The sequence below is a fragment of the Somniosus microcephalus genome, chromosome 3 (assembly GCF_052327205.1).
Source record: "Somniosus microcephalus isolate GS21.2 chromosome 3, FLI_Smic_1.0, whole genome shotgun sequence".
Lineage (NCBI taxonomy): Eukaryota > Metazoa > Chordata > Chondrichthyes > Squaliformes > Somniosidae > Somniosus > Somniosus microcephalus.
The window spans coordinates 132,389,727-132,402,065 of NC_140989.1; the positions used below are offsets into that span (position 1 = coordinate 132,389,727).

Below are 12,339 nucleotides of genomic sequence, written 5' to 3' on the forward strand. Positions count from 1 at the left end.
GCGTCACAGGAACGAGTCCACCCCATGTCTCGCGTACCTGGTGATGAACCCGACATACAGGTAGCATCTACCCCAGAAACAGTAGCATCGGAAGCAGATGAACCAACCGACGACAGGGGGGCAGAACCGCCTCCGCACCAAGAGCAAGACACTCAGGAAAGGCGCTATCCAGAAAGGATCAGGAAGCCGCCCCAAAGACTGAATTTATAAATGGACTATTTTCAGTTAATGTTGCATGTTAAAAGTGTTAATTGTTAAATGAATGTTATGGTACTGTTAATCTAAAAGGGGAGGAATTGTATTGTATGTACCTTTAAGGGGAGAACTACTTTTTACAGCTCCTGTATACTGTAGTACCGGCAGTGACCACACCTGTATATAAACCCTGAGTAGGGATCTGTACTGTTAGTTTTAGAGCAACCCTCATCCAGTAAACACCTGTTGATTGTTCCTCTGCAGTCTCTGTCTATTGATTGAAGGACACACTACCTAAAGATTCACGGATTTAACATCATTGAAGCGTTTGCTCTGCCCACCTGGGGCTCTCTTGCTGTAGAGGAGCTCTGAGTAGAGCGTTTATTTTGGGAGTCTCGTGTTGGGCATGCGGACGATGTGACCTGTCCGTCTGAGCTGATCAAGCGTGGTCAAAGCTTCGATGCTGGGGATGTTGGCCTGAGCGAGAACACTGACGTTGGTGCGCCAATCCTACCAAAGGATTTGCAGCATCTTGCAGAGACAGCATTGGTGGTACCTCTCCAGTGCTTTGAGGTGGCTGCTGTACATGGTCCATGTCTCTGAGGCATACAGGAGAGTGGGTATCACTGCTGCCCTGTAGACCATGAGCTTGGTGCCGGGTTTGAGGTCCTGGTCTTCAAACACTCTCTTTCTCAAGCGACCGAAGGCTGCACTGGCACACTGAAGGCGGTGTTGGACTTTGTGATCGATGTCTGCCCTTGTTGACAGTAGGCTCCCGAGGTATAGAAAGTGATCCACGTTGCCCAAGGCCTTGTCGTGGATTTTGATAATCAAGGGGCAGTACTGTGTGGCGGGGGCAGGTTGGTAGAGGACCTTTGTCTTACGGATGTTTAGTGTAAGGCCCATGCTCTCGTACGCTTCGGTGAAGGTGTTAGCGATGGTTTGGAGTTCGACCTCCTTACATCAGTACAGAGTCCGGGGTAAAGGAACGACAGTACTGGGACTGTGTTACATCAGTACAGAGTCTGAGGTAAAGGGAGGACGGTACTGGGCCTGTGTTACATCAGTACAGAGTCCGAGGTAAAGGGAGGACAGTACTGGGGCCTGTGTTACATCAGTACACAGTCCGGGGTAAAGGGAGGACAGTACTGGGGCCTGTATTACATCAGTACAAAGTCCGAGGTAAAGGGAGGACAGTACTGGGCCTGTGTTACATCAGTAGAGCCCAAGGTAAATGGAGGACAGTACTGGGCCTGTGTTACATCAGTACAGAATCCGGGGTAAAGGGAGGACAGTACTGGGCCTGTGTTACATCGGTAGAGTCTGAGGTAAAGGGAGGAGAGTACTGGGCCTGTGTTACATCGGTACAGAATCCGGGGTAAAGGGAGGACAGTACTGGGCCTGTGTTACATCGGTAGAGTCTGAGGTAAAGGGAGGAGAGTACTGGGCCTGTGTTACATCGGTACAGAATCCGGGGTAAAGGGAGGACAGTACTGGGCCTGTGTTACATCAGTAGAGTCTGAGGTAAAGGGAGGATAGTACTGGGCCTGTGTTACATCACTAGAGTCCGAGGTAAAGGGAGGACAGTACTGGGCCTGTGTTACATCAGTACAGAGTCCTGGGGTAAAGGGAGGACAGTACTGGGCCTGTGTTACATCAGTAGAGTCCGAGGTAAAGGGAGGACAGTACTGGGTCCTGTGTTACATCAGTACACAGTCTGGGGTAAAGGGAGGACAGTACTGGGGCCTGTGTTATATCAGTACAGAGTCCGGGGTAAAGGGACGACAGTACTGGACCTCTGTTACATCAGTAGAGTTCGAGGTAAAGGGAGGACTGTACTGGGCCTGTGTTACATCAGTACAGAGTCCGGGGTAAAGGGACAACAGTACTGGGCCTGTGTTACATCAGTAGAGTCCGAGGTAAAGGGAGGACAGTACTGGGTCCTGTGTTACATCAGTACACAGTCTGGGGTAAAGGGAGGACAGTTCTGGGGCCTGTGTTATATCAGTACAGAGTCCGGGGTAAAGGGACGACAGTACTGGACCTCTGTTACATCAGTAGAGTCCGAGGCAAAGGGAGGACTGTACTGGGCCTGTGTTACATCAGTACAGAGTCCGGGGTAAAGGGACAACAGTACTGGGCCTGTGTTACATCAGTACAGAGTCCGAGGTGAAGGGAGGACAGTACTGGGCCTGTGTTACATCAGTACAGTCCGGGGTAAAGGGAGGACAGTACTGGGCTGTGTTACATTGTGGCGGAGCCACTAAGGGACTCCGATCAAATGTATATAATTCCCTTTAACAATATGTTAACTACAGTCTGAGTCTGTATCTTTGTATATACTGTTTGCATGTACAGAGCGCGGTCCCTTTAAGAGCGCGGGCAAACGCGATGATGTCACGCCATTCATCACGTGATCCCCACCGGCGGGAAAAACGTGATGACGTCATGACACCAGCCACGGGACCGCCCAAGCAGTCCTCGTGGAGCCTCCGAACTGACTAGACCTGTATTCGTAGTTTTCTTGCATCTGTTTGTTAAACTGAATTAGTTTTACATTAAACATCGTTTGTTTGATCGCCTGAGTCGACCTCAGTCTCTTGATAGGAACTAGACATTCCTACAACATCAGTACAGAGTCCGGGGTAAAGGGACGACAGTACTGGGCCTGTGTTACATCAGTACAGAGTCTGATGTAAAGGGAGGACGGTACTGGGCCTGTGTTACATCATTCCAGAGTCCGGGGTAAAGGGACGACAGTACTGGGCCTGTGTTACATCATTCCAGAGTCCGGGGTAAAGGGACGCCAGTACTGGGCCTGTGTTACATCAGTCCAGAGTCCGGGGTAAAGGGACGCCAGTACTGGGCCTGTGTTACATCAGTCCAGAGTCCGGGGTAAAGGGACGCCAGTACTGGACCTGTGTTACATCAGTAGAGTCCGAGGTAAAGGGATGACAGTACTGGGCCTGTGTTACATCAGTACGGAGTCTGGGGTAAAGGGGGGACAGTATAATACCATACCTGTGTTACATCTCTGCGACACTGTCTGGGTGATCCACTATACAACTAATTAGCCAGTCTTTCTCCACTCCCCCAATTCAAGCTGGCTCTCTTCCCTATTTCCACAAAGTTTATCCTGGCACTCTTCTACCTCTCCAACCCCAAAGCACCCCTTCCCCCTCACATTCATTGCCATCCATCCCCCTACCCTGCTCAGTCCCGCTCCTGCCTGTGTCTGTCTGCTAATGCACCTGACAGGGTCCTTTGCTCTTCTGCGCAGTTGCAAGCATTAATTGCTGATGTTCTCTTGAGAGTTCCTGCCTACAGTACTCAGAGACCCAACGATACTTGCTGGGGCACGAGCAATGGCATGAAGAGGAAAACGCAACCCGGTCTAGTGCATTAGCAGCCAGAGCTGGGTAGAAGTGGAATTGGAGCGGGCGTGGGAGGTGGTACAGGCCTGGTCAGCAAATTCTGGCACACTGACTGGACCTAGAAACGCTGAAATGCTGATGTTTAGCATGTTCCACTCAGCACTGATCTACTTTAGAATCTTTCACCGGACTCAGCTGTGCTGCAGAAGGCTCCGCCGGACACAGATATGCTGTGAAAGGCTCCACTGAGTGTATTGACATGGTTATCTTTTTTTTACCAGGGCCACAGGAGGAAAAACTGGAAAGTCCGAAAGTTTGTGCTGCGAGATGATCCGGCCTACTTGCATTACTATGACCCTGCTGCGGTATGGTTTAAGTGTAGTGTTTTCAAACTTTACTCTGCAGAAGATGCCCTGCAAATATTGGCACCTTGCTGCCTCCACACTGCCCTAACTTCTGAAATACAGCGTCCAATTTAACTCCTCCAGCCTGGCAGAAACTGGGCCGGGAGAGGGTGGGGCGGATGCAGTTAAAATGAGGGCAGCGACCTACTCCCTCTGATCCCGCTGCCTTCCCGGCCTATCCCAATGGAATCCTTCCACTGGGCTACACCCGCCTTCCCGCCACCCCCCCCACCTCCCAACTACATCTCCCATCCCTTCTCGATCACGTCCAGAGCTCCAGCTCCCCCCACCCCCCTCACTTACCTGACTGACGGGACCGTTCCCGCGGGTCCCTGGCTGCGGCCTCCTGCTGCCCGAATCCCTGCTTCCACCTGCTGGTTTCTGGGTCACTGAGAACATTTATGGAAATGCGGCCAGGCCGTTAAGATCAGCCGGTCATGTCTCCAGACTGCCCGGACTCACTGCCCACTTCGGGGCTCGTACGCACTGTATCCCCCTTCCCCCACTCCCAACCCCTTTAAGATCGGGGTCACAGTGTCAGCTAATCAAGAGTTAACAGTACCAGTAATGCAGAAAACATTGTTATCAGTACACAATAAAAATAATATGTTATTAAGTAAAAGAAAAGCAAAATCTGATACCTGATGAACAAAAGTCTAATAGCCTTGTGGACCTTTTAGGGTCCAGAACCCCCAGTTTGAAATATAACATAGGACTCCTCTTTACATTCTGCAAAGGAGTATGGTTCATTATAAACTGATAAAATACACACAGCCAGTTTTCCCAGTGCGAGGTTTTGATTTTTGTGACCTTGTGTACAAGTAGAGGCATTATTTTCAGCAGTATTAAGCGTTATTCTCAGCAGTTTTCTGCATTTGTTCCCATAGTGTAATTGTGTGCCTGACCAAACAAATAGAGGTTGATAATATGTCTGAAAGCTTATTCCGTGCCTGATGCAGTGAAAGCTGGAAAATTCAGACAGGACCTCTGCCTCGTGTTTACTGGGAGCCTGTGCACTGACTCTGTGCAAAGCTCATCTATATTAAGGGACCTTCCCATAATGTAGGGGGAGGACCTGAGCAACAATTCTTCCAGGTAGGCCCAAATTTAAGAAAAATAAAATGTTATTCCTAGAACCACCTGTCGTTAATGACCCTGCTTTTATTTGGCCTCTAACAGCTTATTCTACAAAACATTCCTATGTCACAAGGCATTACATTGGAACAAAACAAATGTTGGCACGTGAAGGGCTGGCAGCAACCCTTTAATAACTGCTGGCACCTGACATTATGATCACCCCTGACTCTTGCGGTGCTCCCAGGGTTCAGGCATGGCAAGTGCACGAGTTGCTAAGGTTCCAGTGTCTGCATTATCGGCCTCCTAATTTCTGTATCAAACACAGTGCACCATTGGAGAAATATGAATTGCAGATTTGGAGCTATTATTTTTACAACGTTAAATGAAAGGGAATTCAATTGCCATTTGTTCAATTATCAGAAGCATCATGGGCTAAAAATTCGAGTACTTAGCGCCATCCGTTACCGCCAGATTCGTGAAAAGAAATGGCGGCCGCCTCACTTCCGTCTGCCTCTGGTGCGGAACTCGGCGGCCGCCATTTTGGTGAGGGCCATAGCACTGCCGTGAGCAGCGCTAGCCCTAAATATGCAAATCTGCAGAGCGTGATTTCAGTCGTCATGCAATGCTGACTTGATGCCGCGCTCTGCGAACATGGACCTTTGCGCTGAGTTCAATGCTGGGTCCTAAACTCACTCAGAAATGCAAGCATGCAGCAGACCTACAGAGACACTGGGCTGGATTTTCATTGAGGAGGCGGGTAGGAGGCGGGACTATCACTTTCGGGGTTGTATTCCTGCCTCCATCGAGTTCTAGCCAACCCACGCGATTTTGACTTGATTGACCTTGTTGAGCCCGCCCAGCGGGCTCAGCAGGCCAATTAAGGGCCACCCAGCAACAGGTGACGTCACAGATTCATATTTCATCTGTCAAGACATTTTGACAGATGAAATATCAGTGTTTGAAAGCTGTTTGAAGCTGTCAAACACTGACAATCTGTACTCCAGGTTAATTCCTTCCTCTCAGGATGATTTAGAGATCTCCCCGGAACAGAAAGCTGAATGCTGCAACTTTTGACAGCTCACGGCCATTCTGCTTTCTGTGCCGGTGAGATGAGGGACTCCCGAGACCTGAAGGAAGGAAGGCTGTAAAGGTAAGTACATGTAAGTAAAACTTCTTTAAACCCTTTACACACACCAAACACACTTACCTTTGCACTCATGCACCCATCACTCACCTGAACACCAGACATCTCGACCCCTCCAAGCCCTTCAGCCCGACGGCCCACCTCGCTAACTTGGCGTGGTTTGGAGCCATCGGGAATCCCACATTTCACCAATGAAAACAGGGATTAGGCTAAAAACTGCCTGTTAACCACCTGTTAACAGGCAGTTAATTGGCACTAATCCTCTTCCCGCCTCGGGGAGGCGGGTCCCTGTGCGGGTCGGGTACCTGCCTCCTTTGAAGCTGGCATGGAGGCGGATTAGGGGCAGGATGGGTTTGTGCCCCCCCGATTTCGGGATTTTAACCCCCCACACGCCTCCAATCCCGCCTCCACGGCCCAATGAAAATCCTGCCCACTGTCAGCGCTATTTAAAGGGACACACACATCTTTCAGGTAAGCTCGCAGTTAAGCTTTTGAACTGGATTTTTTATATCGTATTAAGTAGTGGCTTGGTGCAATAAATGTTAGAAGTTTTTAAAGTGTGCGGGGTGTGCTGCTGGATGCTTGCAAGGCCTTGGATGGTAAAGGAGGGCCTCTGAGAAGACAGAAAATGCTGGAAATATTCAGCAGGTCAGGCAGTATCTGAGGAGAGAGAAACAGAATTCATGCCTCAGGTCAAGATGCTGCCTGATCTGCTGAATATGTCCAGCATTTTCTGTTTTTATTTCAGACTTCCAGCATCCACTCGTAGAGGGAAGAGGACGATGCAGAAGAGGAAGACACAGAAGAGGAGGAAGCAAAAGAGGAGGAAGGAGAAGGTAGGATGCAACGCAGACAGCCCCTTTCTCGCCGGGATATTCGGGATGGAATCATCTGCCTATGGTACCAGTGACTACAACCCCAATTCCCCTTTCAACTTTTGTCCCACAACTTACCTTCCCTCTGTTACTGACCATCACAGTGTCCTCTTGGCCACAAGGCTGAAATAAAAGTCACCACAAAGCAAACTTTTCAATCCAACTTTATTTCTTTAATTTTTCCTGGGGTGTGGGCATCACTGGCAAGGCCTATCCACCTATCCATTCAACATGACATCAAGAAATCAACCAATCACCCTGATGTATTCCCTTAGTGACTGTCTTGTGTGTGCCTTTGCCTATCCTGCTGATGTCACGCACTGCTACCCCAGTGGCTGCAACATGGCTGGTGGAAGGCTTTCAGTGGGGGACACTGCAAATGGCCTTGCAGGATGACCTCGAGGAACTGGTGGCTGGGAGTGTCAAATTGAGTGATGGTGTTTCTTCTTCTTCATGTTCTTCACTCTCCTCTTCCTCTTCTTGGTCAACCATTGGCTGGACAGACTGCATTTCTTGAGTGTATGAAATGAGGAAGGCACAACGGTGGCGTTATGGTGAGGGGAGAGTGGGAAAACTTGAGGTGCATGCAAGAAGGAGGATAATGTATGAGGATACCAGCATCTTGTATCCTTTCAGCCCTGCCCGCTGGCCTAGGACTCAGCCATGCCCCTGCCAAGAATGGCCAGAACTGTCTCCTCCAAGGGGGTGAGGTGAAGCTAGGAATGGGAGATGTGCCTCGTATTTGGTACAGATTGGTAGGTGAGTGATTGAATGTGCATTGAGAAGTGGTGAAGCTGGTGGTGCAGTTGGTAGGAGTCAGCTTTTGAAGATGCATTCACTGACCTTGACCACTGGTCTGAGGTTATGAAGCTTCTTTGGCACTGGAGCCAGGTGGTGGGGGGCGACACTAGTGGCAGTGATGGCCTCGGTAATGTGGTCCCACGTCCTTCTTTCTGGAGGGCTGCCTGGCCCCTGTGGGTAGAGGACCTGTCTTGCAGTGTTGACCCCCTGCACAAAGCTGGAGTGCTGCATGTGAGACCCTTGGTGCCCCTTCTCTGGCTTGCTGAGGCATTTGTGTTCGTGCTGAAGCACTTTTCCCATTTTTTTTATAAGTGCAGAAGACAATTCAGCTTTAAGAGCTGAAGACTCCAATTTGGGAATTCTTTTTAATTTTTTTTCCCAGAAGTCCACTGAGCTCCAAGGGCTGAAAACTGCTTATTTTTAAATGATTTTTGTTTTCATTTTAGAAGGCTCTTCCCCTTTAAGGGACCGACACTGCTTTCTAAAATGACAGCCTTGCTTTAAGGGAAGGCTGTTCTTGCTCCAGGGATGCTACAGCCACGCTACATTGGGCCTCCTGCTGAGACTACCGCCCGAAAACCTGCCTTACGCGGTAGGTTTAGCACTGCGCTAATGTTAAACAGCAGGCAGCACCAAAATACCGGTGCTGCCTGCGCGATTAATTCTAGCGGCCATTAACTGCGGCCCGCGGTGGCACCGGCAGCTTTTCAGTGCACTTGAATCTTTAGCCCATTATCTGGCGTAGTCCGTGACAGGATCACTTGGTGCAATGCCTTACATTGGCAGGTGGCTCTCTGTCTCTGCAGAGCAAAACGGAACCACTGAAACCTCTTCTGCCCAGCAAAAATACACCAGTTTCAGCTTTCGCAGGATGGCTTTGACATTGGCAGAGCAATCCTCAGCCCATTCATTTCTTTTGCCAATTATCTTAAGTCTGTGTCCTCTGGTTACCGACCCTTCTGCCATTGGAAACAGTTTCTCCTTGTTTACTCTAATAAAAATCCTTCAAGACATGTGGCTGCTTTAAGAGGCCCATACTTTGTGTTAGAATTTATCAACTCATTTTTCTCTGCTTTCCCCCCTCCCCACAGAGTGAGCAGGATGAGCCACTTGGTTCCATTCATCTGCGGAGCTGCGTGGTGACTGCTACGGATGATCTCCCAGATGGTAAGTGTCCCTCCTGATCTGACCCAGGAGATTGTTACACCAGGTTACAAATTCATCAAGTTATTTCAAAACCGTAATTTCATCTCAGGCTTCAATGTCTCAATTTTAAAATTCTCATCCTCGTTTTCAAATCCCTCCATAGCCTCGCCCCCCTCCCTATCTCTGTAACCTCCTCCAGCCATACAACCCTTTGAGATCTCTGTGCACCTCAATTCTGGCCTCTTGCATATCCCCTATTTTAATCGCTCCACCATTGGCTGTCGGGCCTTCAGCTGCCTGAGCCCCAAGCTCTGGAAATCCCTCCCTAAACCTCTTCGCCTCTCGATCTCACTCTCCTCCTTTAAGATGCTCCTTAAAACCTACCTCATCTGTCCTAAATCTCCTTATGTGGCATGGTATTAAATTTTGATGATAATTGCTCCTGTAAATGCCTTGGGATGTTTTACTAGTTAAAGGCGCTATATAAATGTAAGTTTTTGTCGATAGAAACTGTTAATGTTTCACTGCCTTAAATGAATGGAATCTGAAGCATATGGAGTCAAAATTTGATTAGCTTTCGTGTCTGAAAATGGATTTGCTATCATTGATAACCACAATCGCCTGTCTAGAACAAAATACAGGCCAATAAATCCCCCACCATTTTGTAATAAATGCCTTTGATATGACTTCCACAGATCGCCTCAGATAGATGGAGGACAGATTAATTTAATTATAGATATGTTCTTATTGATCTGATTTTTTAAAATATTGACTATTGACCACCAATACCTCACACAAAGAAATTTCTTTTCAGGAAGGAAATCTGAAGTTAAAGGAAATCTCTTTGAAATCATCACAGCGAATGAAGTGCATTATCTGATACAGGCTGCTACACGGGAAGAACTCACAGAGTGGATTAAAGTCATTAAAAATGCAGCAAGTACTGGAAAATAAAGGCAGAATTAAACAAATACTATATTGCTAATATTCCAGAGCTATTCAAAACGTACAACATTAACCAGCACTCAAAGTAAATCTCAAGCCCTTTATTGTTGGGATCAACAACATGAATAATGAATGTACATTGTGTCTCAGTAACTCATGAATGTTTCTAATCCCTAAGAGATGGTCGTCAGCTGTATTTCACTTCCTTTTTTGTTGTATGCTTTATTCATTTTTATTCTAAAACCTTCTTAAAAGTATTTGTAACAAATGTTAACAGCATACTTATAGTTAATACTGCCTGCCGTCAATGTACTAGACATACATTTTTGCTAGACATATGGCTGGAAACTAATGTGAAGGATATTAGTCAGTTGCCACTGTTTGCTTATGGTGCCAGCAAGATTTTTTTGGTGTAAAATTCAGAACAAATGGCTAGAATAGCATTTAATGAAAATAAAATTGGTGGCGCTGTGGTAAGTTCATTCCTAAACTATTGTACTGAGAAAACTTTTTATTAGTTTATTAATAAACACTTCATTTCATTTACTCTAATTGAAGTATTTTAAGAACGTAAGAACATAAGAAATAGGAGCAGGAGTAGGCCATTCGCCCCTTTGAGCCTGCTCCGCCATTCAATAAGATCATGGCTGATCTTCTACCTCAACTCCACCTTCCCGCCCAATCCCCGTATCCCTTGATTCCCTTAGTTTCCAAAAATCAATCGATCTCAGTCTTGAATATACTCAACGACTGAACATCCATAGCCCTCTGGGGTAGAGAATTCCAAAGATGCACAACCCTTTGAGTGAAGAAATTTCTCCTCATCTCAGTCCTAAATCTTTTCTCTTGTTCACCTTCTTAAAGGTGTAATAGCTGTCATGTTTCATTTTGCTACAACAACTTGCAATTATATAGCACCTTTAATGCAGTGAAATGCCCCAAGTCACTGCTCAGGGGCAATTATCAAACAAAATTTGACGCTAATCTAGTGAGTGGCCCAATGAAATGTTTCTTCCATATAGACTTCATGTTGACTATGTTTACTAGAGTTCTTCCCAATACTCCATTTCCATTTATTTGATTTCAAACCTACAACCCCCCCCCCACCCTCCGGCCCGGCCATCATTGCTAAATAGAGTTACATAGATTTTACAACACAGAAACAGGCCATTCGACCCAACTACTCCATGCTGGTGTTTATGCGCCGCACGAGCCTCCTCCCAACCCTCTTCATCAAACGCTATTAGCATATCCTTCTTTTCCTTTCTCCCTCGAGTGCTTATCTAGCTTCCCACATTCCTGCTTTTTCTTGACAGCAGGAAAGTGTGATGAGTTGTGTCACGGTTATCTTCAACAGAGGTACAACTATCTTTAAAGAGTTGCGGGTACAGCAGGAGCAATTCTGGGAGTTGACGTAGGATTAGAGGAGACATAACCATGCCAACATTTTTTTGGGGAAGGGGGGAGGTAATCATGCCCCACTCAAACCCCTCCTTGCCCCCACAGTGATTGTGTCTATGATCCCCAGCAATTGCACCCCATGTCAGCTGAGAATTGCTTTATGGTGTCAAACAGATTTCCTCGATTGTGTCTCCTCCAATCTTGGAGCACAATATCACCATGGCCAGAATTTTCTGGGGTCCATGCGAGCACAGTTGGAGGTGGGTCAGGTGGGAAATTTGAAATATCTTGGAGCGGGTTGGGAACCCGCTGTCATCCTGCCCCCATGTGCCTTTCCCTCGGGCGTATTTGTCAGTGCGACAGTGACCCAAACGGCAGAGGTGGGCGACCTAATTTAAATTATTATCAGGTGGTTGGCAGACCCTTAAGCGCCTTTTTAAGCCTACCTTTCAAATTTCCCTGCATGACTACGGGATTCACACAGCTCAGGAACTACATGTCAACCTGAGGTGGGAGTTGAGTGGTCATTGATCCAGCTGATCAGTTGACAGCATGAAAAGTACTATAAAAGCTCCCACCTCACAACTTGATCACTTTCCTCAGGCAGAAGCTGTTGCTGACTGCATTGCCAGCACATATTTAACTTTCTAGAGGCTGCAAGTGTTTCCAGCAAAGTTGCCATCCAGTGTCACCTCATTGGTAGAGCCTCTCTCACAGATTGCTTCTGTCATCTCTACTTGACCTGCCAACTATTTCATCAGCATGGGTGCCGTTTATACTGTCTTACCTTGGTCCTCAGAATCGGATATAGAAATATAGAAGATAGGAGCAGGAGTAGGCCATTCAGCCCCTCGAGCCTGCTCCGCCATTCAATGAGATCATGGCTGATCATCCAAATTCAGTACCCTGTCCCTGCCTTCTCCCCATATTCCTTGATCCCTTTAGCCTTAAGAAATATATCTAACTCCTTCTTGAAT

The 12,339-nt window shown here is 47.4% G+C and overlaps 1 protein-coding gene across 1 annotated transcript in view; it reads left to right on the plus strand.

Moving 5' to 3' along the window:
* plek (pleckstrin) overlaps positions 1–10,507 on the plus strand; it is a 77,536-nt gene extending 67,029 nt beyond the window's left edge. The window contains exons 6-8 of the mRNA XM_085981631.1: positions 3,851–3,934; positions 8,962–9,037; positions 9,831–10,507. Coding sequence (XP_085837757.1) covers positions 3,851–3,934; positions 8,962–9,037; positions 9,831–9,970 — 300 coding nt within the window. The 3' untranslated portion in view covers positions 9,971–10,507. The remainder of the gene's footprint in view (positions 1–3,850; positions 3,935–8,961; positions 9,038–9,830) is intronic.
* Positions 10,508–12,339: the final 1,832 nt, after the last annotated feature.